The sequence below is a fragment of the Alligator mississippiensis genome, chromosome 4, assembly GCF_030867095.1.
Source record: "Alligator mississippiensis isolate rAllMis1 chromosome 4, rAllMis1, whole genome shotgun sequence".
Taxonomy (NCBI): Eukaryota; Metazoa; Chordata; order Crocodylia; family Alligatoridae; genus Alligator; species Alligator mississippiensis.
The window spans coordinates 36,958,682-36,977,981 of NC_081827.1; the positions used below are offsets into that span (position 1 = coordinate 36,958,682).

At 41.4% G+C, this 19,300-nt stretch overlaps 1 protein-coding gene across 5 annotated transcripts in view; it reads right to left on the reverse strand.

Moving 5' to 3' along the window:
• Nucleotides 1–19,300, reverse strand: part of BRD1 (bromodomain containing 1) — a 117,551-nt gene that overhangs the window by 35,493 nt on the left and 62,758 nt on the right. For 4 of the 5 annotated variants that reach the window (XM_019491534.2, XM_059725901.1, XM_006267802.4 and 1 more), the window contains exons 5-8: nucleotides 18,096–18,224; nucleotides 17,118–17,430; nucleotides 15,835–16,095; nucleotides 11,359–11,847 (exon numbers count right to left, since the gene is read on the reverse strand). In XM_019491534.2, the coding sequence (XP_019347079.1) occupies nucleotides 11,359–11,847; nucleotides 15,835–16,095; nucleotides 17,118–17,430; nucleotides 18,096–18,224 (1,192 nt within the window). The remainder of the gene's footprint in view (nucleotides 1–11,358; nucleotides 11,848–15,834; nucleotides 16,096–17,117; nucleotides 17,431–18,095; nucleotides 18,225–19,300) is intronic. The other variant, XM_019491539.2, reaches the window with a different exon arrangement.

Consider the following 19,300-nt stretch of genomic DNA (forward strand, 5'->3'; position numbering starts at 1 on the left):
TCATGCCAGCTGCGGTGAGCGGTTCCCAGCTGCATGACCAAGACTGCAGGACGCAGCAGGAGCCAGCCAGGAACCACAGAGGCCAGGCTGGCTCCTGCTGCATTCTGCAGTCCCAGCCACGCAGCAAGAAACTGTATTTTGCTGGAGCCAACCTGGCCCCCGCAGTTCCTAGCTGCAAAACCGAGACCGCACAATGCAGCATGGAGCTAGCCCAGCCCAGTCCAACCCCTGCAGTTCCTGGCTGGCTTGTGCTGTGTCCTGCAGTCTCAGCCATGCAGCCAGGAACCGTGTGCTGCCAGGATGGCTCTGACAGCATGTGGTTCCCAGCTGCATGGTCAGGACCTACAAGGCGCGGCACGGAGCCACCCCAGTGGTACATTAGAGTGCCGGGAGCCATGGGAGGTCCTGTGCCATCCAGTTGGGCCAGTTCCATGCCTCCACATGGTTCTCCTGACATTCTAGCCAGGAGCGGTACATGGAGGCACAGAGCCAGAGTCCTGTGAGCCCCATGGAGTGGGGCAATCACAGGCAGTCTTCTCCCTTGCTGTTCATAACCAAGTTTCCACTCTTGGACAGAGGGAGGGCTAGGGATCAGCCACATGGTTCCAGGCCAGAAGGCTCTGCTAAGAAGTTTCTGGTTGGGAGCTGGGGGTGAAGCAGGGGGGAGGGGGGGGGGAGCAGGTGGACCTTGCTGCTGCTGATACCTGCCACCAGCTCCTCCTGCTGCTGGCACCTCATCAGCTTTTAGACAGGCAGCCACCAGCCAGTAACAACTGTCTAAATTTTAGAGGGGCTCCACAGGCTGGACAGAATGGCCTGGCAGGCTGAACCCAGCCCGCAGGCCGTATTATACCAACCCTGTGACAAGAACAGAATCTCTCTCATCATCACCTCCAGCCCCCAGCTTGAACACATCATTAATGACCTCCAGACTTTCCTTGAAAATTATGACCATCTCAAGGTAGCTTTGGGGGGACAAGCATGCCTGACATAGAGGCAACCCCCTTCATCAACACAAACCACATCATCACCAGATCAAAACATATAAAATTTTAACATCTGGGGTTCATTCACCTGCTCCACCACCAATGTCTTTAATGCCATGACCTGCTTACAGTGGCTTTCTGTCATCCATATTGGCCAGACAGGTCAATCCTTACGTAAAAATAAAAAAATGAACAGGCAACAATTCAACATCAGTTCAGCAACACATAAAAGCCCGTAGTGGAACACTTTAAACCTCTCTGGACATTCCATCACTGACCTCAAAATAGAACCTCTTTCAAGAACAAAAAACACTTTAAAAACTAATTTGAACATAAAATGCCAAAACATGAAATGAGCTAAACACTAGACCATGTTAAACAACTAGGAGCGCACTAGTCTCAACTAGGAGCGCACTGATAGAGATTTTTGGGGCCAATACCGATAGCCGATTTTTAAGGAGGCGTATCAGCTGATACCAATCCGACTTCTGATATACAGCTCTTGCATCCATCTGGTAAGTCTGTTGTGGTGGAAGGGGAGGGGGGAGAGAAAGGGTGCGAGGGGTCTAGATCAAGGCCCCCACGGTGATGGCGTGAGAAAGGCTAGGGCTGGGGCAGGCACTGCCCAGCCGGGGCTGGGAGGGGTGCGGGACAGAGCCGGCAAGTGGCTCGGCCAGGGGGCAAGCATGTTTTCCCCCAGAACGGCGCAGTGTGAGGTGGGCTGCAGCTCATCTGGGAGGCAGGGGAAGAGTGGGGGCGGGGCGGCTCATCCGGTGCTTGTCTGGTGGCTCCCGCTGCTCTTCCGGGACGGCACGGGGAGGGGGACACGTGTGTGGGGCGGGCTGGGGCTGAGCTGAGCTCTTCCCAGCTGGGCAGATCTGGGGGCCCCTTCCCCCCCCATGCCTTCCCGGACGAGCGGTGGGAGCCACCAAATGATCTATGCGCAGCAGCAGGAGCTGCCCCCCCTTCCCTTCCCGTGCCCCCCAGATGAGCTGCAGCTCTGCCCTGCGACCACCCCAGCCCAAGCCCACAGCTGCAGCCCGTGCAGTGCCGCACAGATCTGGGGGGCACACGCCCTCCCTGCCCCTTGGATAAGCCACTTGTGGCTCCGTCCTGCGCCCCTCCCCACACCGGCTGGGCAGCACCTGCCCAGCCCCACTTCCTCCCTCACTGAGGGAGCCTTGATCTATACCCCAACACCCCTTCCCTTCCCCTCCCCTTGCACCACAACAGACTTAGCAGCTGCAGGCAGCTCTCCACACTGCTGGCAGTGCTCCTGGCTGCCTATGTGCTGCGCTGCAGCTGCGCACACACACGGACATTTATCACACAAATTAATCAGTCACATCAGACAGATACAGACAATTTTCTTTATATTGGTGCCGATCTATGGATGCACCTAGTCTCAACAGGATTCTTATCCAATTACTTGGACTGTTAACTACACTATCCCCAAGGTGCTGACTTGCTCATTTCAACTGATTTAATTAACTCACTTTTTACCTCTATTAACAGTGTCCTTTCCTCCTCCCCATTTCTCTTCTATACAAAACCCTTTTGTTCTTCCCTTCCATTCAGAACATCTGATGATTGTTATCTAAGAAAGCTCACGCCTCACAATCAGTTACGTCTCTATAGTGCCATACCACCTTGAACTACTTGCCTGGCCTGAGACTAACAAAGCTTACCACCTCTCAACTACAGGTAAGGGTTCATTAGACCTGAACAGAGTAGCGTAATAGTGTCCCAAAACTGCATGTAATAATCCTGTTGCCACATGTCAGTGTACTATTAGCATTTTTAAAAAAACATTACATAATCAATTCATATAAATCTTGTGATGCGCTATAACTCTCCATATCCTTTGCTGCAATATTGGAGCCTACTGAGTCATTCTCATTTTCACAGAATCATAGAAGTAGGGTCGGAAGGGACCTTGTAGACCTTCAAGTCCGACCCCCTGCCTGGGCAGGAGGGAAACTGGGCTCAAGTGACTCCAGCCAGGTAGGCATCGAGCCGCTTCTTAAAGACCCCCAGGGTAGGAGCCAGCACCACTTCCCTTGGAAGTTGGTTCCAGATCCTAGCCGCCCTAACTGTGAAGTAGTTCCTACGGATGTCTAATCTAAACCTACTCTCCAACAACTTGTGGCAGTTATTCCTTGTTATCTCGGGGGGTGCTAGGGGAAACAAGGTCTCCCCCAACCCCTTCTGGTTCCCCCTAGTGAGTTTACAGGCAGCCACCAGGTTTCCCCTCAGCCTTCTCTTGTGAAGGCTGAACAGGTTCAGGTCCTGTAGCCTCTCATTGTAGGGTCTGCCCTGCTGTCCCCGGATCATGCCGGTGGCCCTCCTCTGGACCCTCTCCATGCTGTCCATATCCCTCTTGAAGTGAGGTGCCCAGAACTAGACACAGTACTCCAGCTGTGGCCTGACCAGTGTCACGTAGAGGGGGAGGATCACCTCCTTGGCCCTACCTGAGATGCACCTGTGGATGCACGATAGGGTCCAGTTAGCCCTGCTGACCATGACCTCGCACTGTCGGCCCATGTTCATCGTGGAGTCAATGATGACTCCAAGATACCTTTCTGCCTCCGTGCTCTCAAGAAGGGAGTTTCCCATCTTATAAGTGTGCTGCCGGTTACTACTGCCCAAGTGCAGCACCCTGCACTTGTCCATATTGAAACGCATCTGGTTTTTGTTAGCCCACCCCTGCAACCTATCCAGGTCTTTCTGCAGTCTTTCCCCCCCCTACTAGCATGGCCACCTCACCCCAAATTTTCATATCAGCAGCAAATTTGAACAGGCTGCTTTTTACCCCGTTGCCCAAATCGCTGATAAAGAAATAGAACAGTGCGGGCCCAAGGACCGAGCCCTGGGGGACTCCGCTGCCCACTTCCTCCCACGTCAAATATGACCCATTCACCACCACCCTCTGAGTATGGCCCTTCAGCCAATTAGCAATCCATCTGACTGTGTAGGCATTGATGCCACAGTCGCTTAGTTTTTTAAATGAGGATGGGGTGGGAGACAGTGTCAAAAGCCTTGCTGAAGTCCAGAAAGACTACATCCACGGCGACACCTGCATCCAGTGCTTTTGTGACCTGATCATAAAAGGCAATCAGGTTGGTCTGACATGACCTGCCCCTAATGAAACCATGCTGGTTGCCCTTGAGCATCATCCCCGATGCCGGCCCATCACAGGTGTGCTCCTTGATGATCTTCTCAAAGAGTTTCCCCAGGACTGAGGTAAGACTGATGGGCCTATAGTTGCCTGGGTCCTCCCTCCTCCCTTTTTTAAAGATGGGGACCACATTGGCTATCTTCCAATCATCTGGCACCTGGCCCAAGCACCACGAGCGCTAGTAAAGCTGTGCTAAGGGCCCAGCAATAACCCCTGCTACCTCCCTCAACACCCTGGGGTGGAGAGCATCTGGACCTGCTGACTTGAACACGTCCAGCCCCTCCAGAAGCACTCTAACTCGGTCCTCCTCAACCTTAGGTTTTGAGGCATTGCCCTCGAGTCCATCTTGAAACACGGTGGGGGAGTCCCAGTCCCTGCACAAAAAAACGGAGGTGAAGAATTTGTTAAAGAGATCTGTCTTCTCCTCTGGCACAACTACCAGATTGCCCAGTGCATCTTGCAGGGGCCCCACATTTCCCGGCGTCTTCTTCATCCTCCCTATATATTTGAAAAAGGACTTTTTATTATCTTTGATCTTGGATGCTAGTCCTAGCTCTATGTCCACCTTAGCTTTCCTAACAGCCCCCCTACAGGCCTGAGCAGTGGAGGTATACACTTCTTTGGAGATAGCCCCCCCCCCCCCCCCTTCCACCGGGTGTACGCTACCTTTTTGGCAACCAGGCATTCCCAGATGTCCTTGGTGAGCCAGGGAGGCTTTCGGGCACTCTTGCCCCCTTGCTTCTTGTTGGGATTGTCACCCCTTGGGCCCTGAGTATCGTCTCCTTAAAGAACAACCATTCATCTTGGGCACTGAGTTCCCCTGCCCTTGAGAACCCCAGCGCCTCTCCCACCAATCTCCTCAACTCGTTGAAGTTGGCCCTGTTGAAGTCTAGGGCTACCGCCTTGCTCCAGGCCCTTGACACCCTGCACTGGATGATGAATTGCAGCAAGCGATGATCGCTGTCACCCAGGTGGTCAAGGACCTGGAGCCCCCTTACCAGAACATCGCCTGTGGCCAGGACCAGGTCCAACAGGGCATTTCCTCTGCTGGGACTGTGCACCTCCTGGGTTAAGTGGAGGTCCTGTATCTCAGCCAGGAACCCCCTGGAACGGTCCAACCTGGCTGACTGCTCCTCCCAGCAGATGTCCGGGGTAATTTAGATCACCCATGACAACTACATCCCTTGCCTTAAATGCCTCTGCAAGCTGGCCCGAAAATTCCTGGTCCAGCTCCTCCCCTTGGTTGGGGGGTCTGTAGTAGACCCCCACTGTTAAATCCCTCTCCCCACGACCCCCTTGTATCTTGACCCAGAGCACTTCAGCTTGCCCCTCCTCTGATCCCATTTTGCTGGCAGAAGATGTGTATTGCTCTCTGACAGAGCGCCACACCCCCTCCCTTCCTTCCTGAATTTTGTGTGTCCAGTTGAATCTTGCATCATCCTCCATCTTAAAATTTATTCCTTCCTAACTATAAATTTGAACTTATCGACTAGGACAAGAAACTATACAAGAGAAGGACCTTAGAACCTTTTTAAATATACAGTATCAGTTATGGCTTAAAAACTGCCTCGCACACTTACAAACTAGAAACAAATGATGTGTGTCAAAAGAAAGCTGTTAATTCCCCCTGATGAATATCAGGCCCACGGGTACCCAAGCCCTGCAGGTTAGATAATGAGAAGTTTAAGGACTGAATATGTTGCCTTCTCCATTTCAGATAAGTATATAATGTTTTGTGAAGAAAAGAAGGAAACACATGGCAAGCTGTTTAAAAAAAAAAAAGTAATGCAGTAGTCGTATGGCAGTATGCTATGAGGCAATTAAAAAAGGTACACAGTGTGTGTCACAAATTGCCTTGCTGATGTCTCCACAAATGATAATATAATTACAGCAGTAAAACCTTCACTGACCCAGAGCAATACAATCTTTTGTTGCGAGATATTCACATTTCAGGGGAGACGGAAATCAAAATTTCTTGGCAGGATCTTCATGTAAAAGAAGCATTTCAAGTAATCTTGGTGGAAATGGATTAGGGAGTTGAATACCAGCAAGAGGATCTAGATAAATGTGAATATGGCAGTCCTGTACATCTGTGGAAGGACACCACTGAGAGTTCCTTGATATAAATTTAGGCTATGCCACACAACCCCACCTCTCACATGTTTTACATAAACAAGCATGCATGCCAACATACAGGTTCTGATCTTGCAAACATGAGCATGACTAATATTTATGCTATCAAGTTCAATCTGAAAAAACTCAGACCATGTATACATACTTCTCAAATTTATTAAGCAAGCACGATTTATAAAACTGACCTATAGCCAACACGATAACTCAGATATAAAACTCTGATTTTGGTATCTTCAGTGGTATGTTACACATCTGACCTATAGTCTTAGAAGTATGAAACTGCAGAGGGTTGTAAAAGTTCGCAAATTAAAGGTGGAACATTTGTAGTAGGCCTTGAAAAGGAAGGTATTTTGGATCTAGCTGTGACAGCATATCCCCAATTCATAAGTCTTATGTACCACTTTACAATTCACCACTTTCGATACTTTGACAAGATAACACCACTTCTGAATTCCCTTTGCATTTCATTTTTATCACAAAGAATGAAAACACACATCAAAAAATGTCACAGTTAACTTTACCGAGATGATCACAGTATTTTAGTATTATTAAGATTAATTTTAATCAAGAAATTAGACAAACTATGTCTGCCAAGTCTGAACATAACCCATGACATCAAGAAACACGAACTGTTTCTTATTACAAAATACTGAATATTATACTGATTTATGAAAATGCTCACTCAAGTTCTAAGTGCTAAAAGTCAACAAACCTTTAAAAATACACCATCTTAGGTAACAATTTCAAAGGAGAGGGGGCAAGTTTTAAAATGGTGGGAAAACATGTTTGAAGTGTTATGGCATGTAATTATTTATGAAAGCACTTATTTCATAAGAGATGAAGTGGAACAGAAAACTGTCTAAAGCAAAGGCAAGGCTAGCTATTTTTGTGCCTTGGGCAGAACAAGGCCTGGGAAAAGAGTTGTGCTGACTACAGGAGAAAAGGGTGGGGTGGTAGGCAGTGTAAAATGGTTAATGTAGTAGATGTTGGCTGCAGAGCAGGGATAATGGGAAAATGAAGCTGATGAGGAGACTCTTGCCTGGAGCTACCAGCTCAGATGAGCCTATGCTAAGAACAGACCCCTGCTGCCACTCTGGTGCTCTCCTGCCTCCAGCCCCTGAAATAAAGGATTCCTTGCATGTCTCTTGAGAACAGATAACTACGCAGGAGAAAGTTCCCTGTCTGTCCCACAATGCTTTACCTCCATCCCCCCATTGGGAGGGAGAGGGATGAAAAGCAAAGCACAGAGGGATAGTGGAAGACTGAGCAACCCTCCATCATGCCCTCTGGCTGGAGAGCACAGCTGCTGCACAGCACTGCAGCAATTTTGAAGTGCTCTAATAGGGGCTGCAGGGGTTTGGGTTGTAGCCGTGTTGGTCTAAGGACATAGGCAGACAAGGTTCCTTGGGTGAATTTGATATCTTTTATCAGACCAACCCAAATGGTTGGAGAATAGTTATTAAGCAAGCTTTTGGGTTCAAAAACCCTTCATCAGGCTAAGGAAGCTTCAGCAGTTGGTGTGTGCTCTTCCTGGATGGAATGTAGGGGCTGGATGCATGTTAATACAGCACTAAAGCGCTTGGAAGCTGAAGTGCTCATCAGAGGTCAGTCAGGCCAGAAAAAATGTTGCATCAAGGCCTGTGTCAAGAAATACATTCTAAGCCATGTATGACAGATAAAATACTAAGAGGAGAAAAACATGAGGCAAAAGGAAAAATGAGAAAGGGAAGGAAAGGGAAGGGAAATATGTGGTTATGGTTTTGCTAAAAAAACCTTTTTTTAAATGAATGTTCTCAAATAAGAGGATTAAAAAGAAGTGAGGTTTAAAAAAGATTCTTGAAGATGATCCAATGGTAAAGACAGATTCAGGGACAAGATGTGAAGAACAGAGTATGAAAGGGGTGGGGAGGAATATCAAGATGCTTATGTATGAAGGCAACAAATCAGACACCAAGAAAAAGAGCTGGCATCAGGTGAGCCAAACCAAGGTTTCGGCAGCAACTATTTGGGTTAGCCACTCAACCACTTATCTAACCTTCTAGCTCCTAAAGCCTTGAGTAGCTGACATACTACAGAAAAGGTATCCAACTTCAGTGTCTAGAAGCCACATGCTACACTGATTGCTGGGCCCAGGCCACATTGGTTCCCCAAGGTCTTTGCTGCACAGGGATATGAGCTGTCCCCCCATCTCCAGCTACATGGGCAGTGCAAGGCCCCCTCACCCTGCATGCAGAGTACTCACTGGGGCCCCTCCTGACATGCTACCCTGCCCTAGTGGCCCTGGCTACCACAGCAGCAGAAACAATGCAGAAAGTGGCAGCCAGACAGGAGCCCACAGGCCAAATGTTAACTGCTCGCAGACCAAAGGTAGGAAGGTTTCATTTTTTTTGTTAAAGACTCACTCTAATCCTACAAAATGAATCAAATATATTTAATAGTAATATGAATGAAAGAGAAAAATGAATGTTAGTCTTCCAATAGATACGATGCCTAGGAAGATCAGAGCACACCTTTTAATACTTGCCTATTGCTACCAGTCCTTCAAGGGGTGAATCAGATATAATGGTCTTTTGAATACAAGCATTTCTAATTAATGTTGCTGAATCTGAACACTGACAATTTTATGAGCCTAGAAATTTAGTGACATTCTATTTCTACTGGGTTATCTACACTGACACTGATCCATACGGCAACCAAGACAACCAAATGGAAACAGAATGTAAATCTGGACAACCAAATGGAAACAGAATACCACCCTTACGTTCTGTATCTTCAAAGGAAACCAGAATTCCATTTGTTTTTTTACAAAACCATTAATTGTCTAAACAAACAGACCTACCTCTGTGCAGAATCATGACCCGTGGCGGCAAACTACAAACTGATCTCTTAACCAAGTTAACGTGAAAAGTGAAGGCTTGAAAATTAAAAACACTATTAAGCCAGCAGCAACTTGGAAAATAAAACTGTTTTTACATTTTATATGGCAATTATAAAACATGCACCAAAGTAAACATATTTTTCATTGTAAAATGGAAAAAGTAGCTATATCAAATGGGAACAAGAGCTGCAGAATCAGGGCTTTGATTGGCAGGCAAATCTGTTACATTTGAAGATGTTTAACAAATGAGATTGGACCCTTTAATCAGCAATATTCAAAATTAAGTGAAAAGCTTCCAAATTCAAAATTTGAATATGTAAGCAGGGCAATGTCAGTACATCTAAATGATATGAATACAACATAGAAATGAGTATTACATATCTGCAGTGTGTACTGTTGTGTGCACAATTTGCTGATTAAAAATCTGACATTATTTCATTTTTTATTTTAGAGGAATCATTTCTGGTCACGATGAAAGTCTGTTCTTAACAAGTCACACAATTATCCATCATGCAGAATGTCAAATAAGTGAAAATTTCTAAATTAAAAAAAGAATCTAAAAATGTGTGATCATTCCCAGTCAATTTTCTTTATTTTAGACACTTGTATGAGGGGGGAAGCAACAAAATGAACTAATTTGAAAGAGCATCCCCGCCCCAATCCCTCCCCCAAAAATGTAATTTACAGACTCAAAGTATATAAAGTGAAAACTGGAAGGCGATGTCAACTAAAATTTTGCAATGGTCTTCAATGAAAAAAAGATTTTCGCTTTTCTGTCTGAATAGGCATTCATAACAGACTACCAGAATTAAATATGACATGTTTTCATCCTTTACATAAATACTGGTAAAAGATGGATATGAGTTAAACACAGTGACATTTGTTTTTAAAATTGTTTATGGAAAATTTGTAGATATGTAACATTGTATGAAATTAATGCTTAGTTCATTTATAGCACAACTATAAGTATAATAAATTACTTATAAGAAGAATTGGTAGAAGAAAATATTTACTATTCACTAAATAGCTACAGCTCTCCAGATATTCATATTTAATTTATGCATCTTCCTTAAAATACCAAATCAAATGCCAGTACTGATTCCAAGTATGTCTAGAAAAGCGTTTGTTAAAAAGAAAAAAATCTTAAGAAACTTGTTTTTTGTATTTTTCTACTTGGTTTTTGGTTTTTTTTGCAATGGATATTGCTCTATCTGATTTGACAATTAAAAGAAACACTTTAAAAGCAAACTTTCACAATACGCAAGTTATTACTGCAACTCCCGTATCCTTTAGTTGGAGCTAAAGAACTAAACATTTTCATACAGTCTTTGAAAATTAAGTTATGATAAAAAGAAGAGAATGTAGAGAAACAGTATAAACTACAGTGTGATATTAAGAAAGTATACTTAATATAAACAAGCTATGAATATATATTTAAATCTCTCTTCCTTAATACCCAAGCACTGCTGAGAGTTAATCACATCAAGAAGCAACATAAGGAACTCTCACATTTGCACTTGATGGATAGACTAAGTTTAAAAAAAAATCTAGCCCAGACAACGTTAAGACAAAATAGAGTCTTTACTTTATATACCCGCATTATATATTATATACCGATTTTTAAAATAAAACAGGGCATATCTACAGTAAAAACAATTATACTTTAAGGTTTTAATACTCATATTAGAATAAGTATCATAATTATACATATCTTTACTGCTTTCTGAAAAAGATCTTTGGTTGAAAATGAATGCTCAATAAAGAGATATGTTATGGATATTTAATATTTTTCAGAGCTTTGATAAGGGGTCAGTGCATAGCCCCATAAATGACAGTTATTGCAGATTTATTAGGGGTCTTTTCACAGGAAGTTGCATCCAAGTAGGGAGCCAAAAGTAGATAACAGTAAGTAAGAAGCAAACATAAATTGGGATGTTTCAGATAAAAATCTCAGGTATGTGACAATGATAAGAGAGAGAGAGATGAAGTAAGTTTCATCCTAAGTCCATCTATAAAGAGCTGTCACAAAAGCAAAAAAAGTGTTCTAGATCAAAATTGCACTTGGTTATTCAGCTACGAGGGTATAGCTGAAATTTAAAAGATAAATATTTTAAATGAATGTTAATTAAAGCTATGCCTTGTCTTCCAAAATGTCTGTCCACTGAAACAAAGTTTATATTTACCTGTATCCAAGCGCTTTACAGGGGACTCATCATCAACCTCAGAATCTCCACATGCACTCCTTGATCTTTTCCTTGGCTGCAGAAGTGTCTCCAACCTTGGAAGGACTACAGACAAAAAGGTTTTGGTCCCTAGCTGTGGAGAAGTTGGCTGGGTTTCAGTGTTCTTTGCAGACTTTTGGGGGCTTATACTTTTCGATTTGCAGAAGAGAACAGATGTACGTCTGTTTACATCAGTTGATGACTCAGCTACAGCAGAAACAGTCGACTCATTGAGATTACTGTCAAGTAAGTGTTCTGGAGTGTGTCCATTTATTTCTTTCTGAATGGAAGTACTATATAATTCATTATCAAATTTTACTCTTTTGTAAAGCTTACTCTGCTCTGGATTGAGTTCTACTGGTTTGAGGGTTGGTGGTTCTGAATTAGTCTCCAAGTTTGAAGGAAGAGGTAATGCATCTGATGGTTCAAGTTTAGGGGGAGATTTATCTCCTGAAAAAATTATAAATAGAGTGTGATTTTTGAAAGCTGGTAGTTATAAAATCTATTATAAAACTTACTATAAATGTGCAGCCCACCGAACAAACTGTTGCTTGGAAACAAAGCATAACATTTTTAATACATAAACGTTTGGCCAGCAACACCCTATCCTAGTTAGTAGTGCCTACTTTTACACTGGGGTTGTAGCACGGATAGAACAATATAGATGTTTAGAATTGATATTAACAATTTAAACCTGGATAGATATGTTTTGCTTTATACACAATGATGTTAGTTTCATAACTTATATCTAAAATAATTTCCATAATCTCATATTCAAGTATGAGACATTTTACATAAAATTAGGGTAGCAGATGATTTGTATCTCTTAATGAAAGTACATCTCTATTATCATTAAATGGTGAATAACATGCATTTAATTTAATAATCATCTTACCTGTTTAAGCCAATTTAATCAGATAAGCATTTAAAAAAAACCCTGCATTTGTAGCTTGACCTATCAGAATTAACGATAACAGTGGGCTACATCATGTTACCAAATTTACAAACAGGTAAGTTCTGCAAAGATGATTTACAGTTATGACTATCAGTTTTATTTTAAAAAGCTAATAATGTATTTGCAAATACTTCATAAACACACCTTTACAAACTAAGCAGGAGAAATCAGAAAAACCATCCCTCTACCAAGTTTTATTTTCCCTCTATACACCCCCATAATCAATTGATTTTTTTTGTGACAATTTCACTGGGAAATGGTGAAAGATGTATTGTGGGGGCATTGATAAAATAAGCAGCATAAAAGGCTCTTCACCCCAAGATGCAAAGGGGCGGGGAGGAATATCTACCCTACAGCATTCCAGAAATCCTGAAAAATATTCGTAAGCCAGTACTTTAAAACAGAACCCCCTCCTTCTCAATTTTCAAAAAAACTACTTTCCTCAGATTCCAAAACAACATTATGCTTAGACACTTTTCTCTTTTCTAGTATACAGTGGCAGAAACTGAATGGGACTAATACATGTACAATAAAAACAAGTGTGAAAAACAAGGAAAAAAACCCACATTAATTGATGCAGATTGAAGCCTGCATGTGTGATATGCACAACCCAAAGGTAATTTTTTTTAACTGAACTGGACATAGCAAATTAATTAATTGTAATAATTTGCTGACAAATATGCCAACTATGCAACTATGCACTAGGTGTTTTCAAAACATGAAGAAAGGTCTCTCTGCCCTGTGAGACTCACAATCACAGGAAGTAATACTGTAAACACCTGAAGTGTGAAAACAGAAGCTCAGCTGTAATTAAATCCTCAAGAGGTAGAATCTGGCACTTGCGTTATGAACTTATATCAACCGGAAGTCCAGAATAAGAATTAAATACACATGCTGTATTTGAAAGCCAATGTTTTTAAATCACAGATTTAAAAACAGATGACTGTTAAAAAGAGGACACTGTATTTACAGATGTAAGTGTCCAAGGAAAGGACTTAATTCACATACCACAAAATCATAAAATTATTAAGTTATTTTGGTAATATAGCTCAAAGGAATTTAGGACAGGGTTCTTTGTGTGATCAGAAATCTAAAACAGAATAAATAAGGGTGAATCTGCTGCACCTGGAAACATTACAAATATAAAAATCCTCTTCCCCAGTTTATCTATTAATGATTTTAAATTTAAAACCATTTACCAAACTTACATTTTATTATTTTTATAACTTATTTTATCAATTCTGAATAATGTTAGTGTCTTAATTATGTTAGTAACTTTTTAAAGAGAAAAACTTATTTCAGGGATAGAATAAATGCTGGAGTAAATTCCCTGGTAAGCATTTTTACATATATTAACTTTTGTCTATCAGTTGCTAACCTTTGGTTAAATTGCGATTCATGTTTATATAAATCAAACTGTTCTTTTTGCTTTTAGTGTTATTAGTTAGCTGACAAAAAGTATATACCCAAATTAAAGGATTCAATTTTGACAAGGGGGAGATAACTTATGAAACCAGATCTTTATGAAATAACTAACTAGATCCTAAAAGTACTAAGAGACTGGGAGAACTATGTAAGCAGACCAAAGCAGATGTAGCTACATTTTTCTAACAGTATACTCCACAATTGTCTGCCCTCCACACCCCTAATTTCACACAGAGCTGAAAATTTCAGTAGAAAAAATTCAAAATAAATGCTTAAAAATTAGCATTGATTGTGTAGCCAGATTTTAGATAAATTAAAAAAAAAAAATAATAAAAATAGTTATGATAAGGCCTGGCAGAATTCAAACTGGGAAGGCACGACTGGGGGCAGAGCACATATGCCCTGTTTCTAATACCCTTCCTCTAAAGCATCCATAGTTTGCCGTTCTTGGAGACAGGATGCTTGGTTAGATAGATCTTTGGTCTGACTCCATGGCTGCGTTTAGACAAGTGTGGCCGTTTGGTTCCCTGGGCACAAGTAGCAGTGGCACACCTTGTGCCATTGCTACCTGTCCCCGGGGAATGCCCATGCCACATGTGCTCTGGTGCATGACAGGTTACCCCAGGTGGGGTAGGGGAGGCTGGGACCAGCAACTGTGCTGGACTCAGCAGCCTTACGTGGGGTCCTGAAGGCCTCCCGGAGCCGCAGGCATGGCAGGAAACCTGGCTGGCACCTGGAACATAGCTCCAGTTTTGTGCACCATGACACTTTTTTTGGCATCGTTTGTTTTTGACCCTGGGAGATCCCTGGGTCAACCACCCCCCCACCGAAGCCTTAAGGTAGCAAGCAGTGCAGGGAACACCTGCAAGTGCAGCATGTGGTGCTGCAGATGGGTCTGTGGCAGCACATACCACACATCCACACTTGTCTGGATGAGGCCCATATGGCCATCCTTATGGTCTTTTGCACACACTATTGTACAAATGCCTGCTTGGTGGGGCTGGTAGGGATGGCAGATTTTATTTTAGCTTACAAATGATCGAAAGAATCAAATGGTACAACAGCTAATAATGGAATCATATTACCAGCACCTCCCCCACCTCAAACTCACTTTTCTTTCCTATTGTTTTTCACATTCTTATGTTAAGTACATTTTCAAGTTGATCTGTTAACTCTTTGGGGAACAGAATGCACCTCTCCTGTACAATGAGGCAATTGGTTGCAAATGGCAACTTTGATTGTTATACCTAGATTTAAATGAATATTTCTTAATGTGAAAACTATTACTTTGTACGTCTAAAAAGTTTCATTTAAATGATTCAATATGATGAAAGTAAAACTTCATTCCAACATGAGAATACAAATTGGGTATATGGCTAGCTATTATGAGGAGCTGGGCTTGATGGATGTCAATAAAATTTTTGCCTTATGCTTTAGTGGGAGCGGATGTTCTTTTGGGATCAGGAAATATTTTATAGAAAATGTTTTATAGATAATAGAATCTACACTATTTCAATACTGCATAATTATGTTAAAGGATTTTTATGCTAGTTCTGGTTACATCTACCAACAGTAAGTTACACAGAAACCAACTGGTGGTCCCAGAAACAGAAGTAGTAGCAGTTAAGAGATGGGTGTAGCGGCCAAAGTTTTCAGCGATGATTAAATTTAGGCTCCTAATCCATATGTAGCCACTTTAGAAGTTAGTTTTTCAAAGATGCTAAACTCTTGTAAATTTCCCCAAAAAAATTGTATGAGAAAATTTTATTTAAAAGTTTGTTTCTATAGCATTTATTACAATCCTTAAAAAGAAAAAAAATCTCACTGCATCAAGTTAGCCAGACAAAAAGTAGGCTGTCAACATGTTAAACTTTATGCTATGGAACAAGTGTCAGCTATATTTTGTTTACAGTCTAGTAAACTTGTTCTTAGAAAAGGAATATTAGTGACATCATAACAGATTGTACATTTTTATAGAAATTCACACGACCTATTATGGAATGTCTAATTGAAGGGGTTCATACCACTACCAATTTAAACGCAGGTTAAAATCTTACCTTCTTCTTCACCTTCTTGTTCTAATGGTGCACTTTCTTCTTCAAAGCTTCCAATACCTGATTCTATCTGGGGAGGTTGGTTGTGTTGCTGACTTAGTTTGTTGCGAATAATGCTGATTTCTTTCTTTAACAGCTTTGCTCGTTTGCTCCTTGATCCACTGGATTTCATTGCACAGGTAAGATCAAGCTTTTCTAATAATTCTCTCAGCTGTTCTTCCAAGGACATGTGTACTCTGTTAGCAGGATTCAGTAACCTATCCACTGAAGTCAAAACATGTGGAATTTAAAATATTTGTTAGTGTTTCTCATGAAATTAAAATAAAAACCAAACAAAACAAATACAAAAACAAGCAAGCACACACACACACAAACTACTAGGAGAAAGAAAATACTGAATACATGTCGTGTTGGAATTTAAAAAATAAAATCCTACTTGAGTCACAAGTTGAAGCAAGTTTAGTAGTTTCACTGTCACTAGTAGAGAAGTGTCAACAAAAATTCCTACTATACTACTGCTACAATGCTTCTTGATTAGCACTTTTGCTTGAGAGATCCATAACTGGAATAGCAGGGATTTTGCAGGTCAGGAGCGAGGTCCTATTAATCCCTCCCTTTAAAAAAGAAATTAAGTGATTTTGCTTCTGCAAGAGCCTAGGGTATGATTAGGATCATAAAAGTGATATTTTAATGGTCATTATTTCTTTTTCTTTGACTTACATTTCATGCCTTCTTCAGTTTACAAGCCAAAACAACTTTTTTAGCTGCTAGTACTACAAGCTAAACCCAGAACTCAAAACCTGCTCACATTCTGCTCTGTAAAACCAGCTCTATGCAATGCTGCCAACAAATGTTTCAACAAAGCACTTAAGCACATGCTTGAATTTAAACATGTGAAAAGTCCCATCAAATTACTAGTTAAGTACATTGTATATTTCAGTGGAAATACTCATGCACTGAATTTCAACACACACTTAAGCACCATCCTAGTCCAGGTTCTCAATATACAGAGATCAGAATTCAGATCACTTTCTCTTGATTACTAGTAGGGCAGAACAGAACACAATTTAACCTTCTAATAGCGTATTTCTTCTAATACTTGCAAAAACATTTGCTAAAAATAGTTCTTTTCATCAGTAAGCTAAACAAGTATAACTTTAAAGATGTGTTGAGAGTACAGTCCATATGCAATAAAGGTACCATTTAAAAAAACCTGAAAAATAAAAATTAATCTAACAGTTTATTTATATTTCTTGAAAATTAATCTCTATTTAGAAATTTCTTACCATCTTCCCAAGAGAATGGCTGAGGTGACTCTAGTTTAGGTCGCTCAGGTAAGTGCATTCCAGTTTCATCATTAAAACCAACTGCCTCAGCATCTCTCCTAGCTTGCCTCAGAACAACACCTCCTTGATCTCTTAATCGCACTGCAGCTCTATAGAATATTGTATCCTTAGCATTGTATTTCATACAGTTATCTATAATGAGATTAAAATCTTCTTCAAACTCATTCAGGTTGTTATAACCTTGGGCATCTAACCGTTTCCTCATAGTAGAGAAATCCATTGGATGTTTAATATGATCCAAATAATCTGGAACCTAAAATAAACAAAATGGAGAAATGGTAAAATTGCATTAAAACAGCTAATGTTACATTACCAATAATTATACCTAATCTAGATTTGAGTTTATATACTTGCAAGTACAGAATTTGGTGTATAATCATAGTTTCATGTACGCTTGTCAGCTAACAAGCAAACATAAAAACTATTAATGAAAGTCCAACATTTTGTTTTTGGAATTATGGAAGGATTCAATCATATTTTTATTGTATGCACTTGTGATAAACCAATTTTTCTGATTAAAAAAATTTGAACTCCTTACCAAAATAAGTAAGGGTACAGTTTCCAAGATTCATTTTTCATACAAAGATGAAGATACTTCTTCAAATATTTTTACTAAGTAACTGTATCAGCGACTTAATGTTTAAACAAATGAAAATTAAGAAAAGAGGTGCCCTTTTGAACACTATATTTAAAATGCTGAAGCATGGTAAAAAAAATACATGTTTAAAACTAATTATTTTCACATTCCCCTACTGGGAAAAAATGTAATCTTCCTGTTTTTTTCCTCAAGCCTGCAATACTTTAAAATAACTTTCCATGTGATATTCTCAGTTTCTCAGTACACCCAAGTAAAAAATTAATAAATAAATCAGACCTATAAACATAATGAGAATGACTGTGGAAATATAAAACACACACCTCCTTAAGGTTCACTGGCTGAGCAAATATGCGAGCAGAATCCTTTTCTTGCAGTTGGTCCAGAACTGATCGCAGAAGTACAGTGAACGGAGTGAGCTGAAGCTCCATAGCAACTTGCTCAACCTTGACCTAAACAATAAAATATAAATCTCTATTATTATACTTCAGACAAAGATGGGACTACTAAATATTTTTGCTGCTGCAGTGATCAAGGTAAAACAATGCTTGGACATGGTATTTCTATTGTGTTCTATGGCAGGTGTTGTCAACTGGTTGCCACGCACCATCCTGCACTTGCGTGCCACCCGCCCAGGGGAAGCTTGCACGTAGCAGCTGTTGCCACTCCACATCCAGTCGTGTGTCACCCCCCCGCCCCCCCAGCATTCAGCCGCCAGGGGTACACTGCTCTGTCTCTGGCTGCTGGGGGTACACTGACACAAAAAGGCTGAAAGCCCCTATTCTATGGTGTTCACTCTTCAGTTGAAATATTTATAAGTCAAGTATTATGATCCCAAATGAGAATACTACTTTTGGCATCACTGATTAGTGATAACTTTGTGTGCATTTTCACCATATTGACAGATTTTAATGTTTAATGCTAAGATGTTTTTTAAAGAACATGCGATATACATTCTAATTAATCTTTAATACTTAAGGAGGCATTACGATTAAATCACTTAAATGTATGTTTAATTTGATGGTACTTATAACATCTTTGAGGTTTGGGGGTTTTTTGGGGGGGGTGTTTTGGTTTGTTTTTTTAGGAAAAAAGGTAAGAATAAAAAAAGCAAGCATTAAACAACAAGATAGCTATCTCTATAGATACATAGAGATATATAGATACATATATCTCTATGTATCTATAAATAGATACATAGACAGATATATAGATATATACAGTGAAAGCCGCGTTATCTGGCACTTCATTAACTGGCATGCTCTATTAACGAATATGCTGGTTGACACCAGCCGACGTGGCAAAAATGAAACAGGAAACGGGACTTATGGATTCGCCAAGTCCCACTTTGGGCCATGGTCCAGGGCAAAGCAGCCTGCCCTGAGCACCCCTCCCTGTCCCCCGGCACACTGATGCCAGGAGGGGGGTGGGTGGGGTGGCGTGGTGCCTGTCGCCCTGCACATAGATGCACTGGATGCAGCATGAGGGGCATCTTTGTCTGACCAGGCAAAGATGCCTCTCAGGTAAC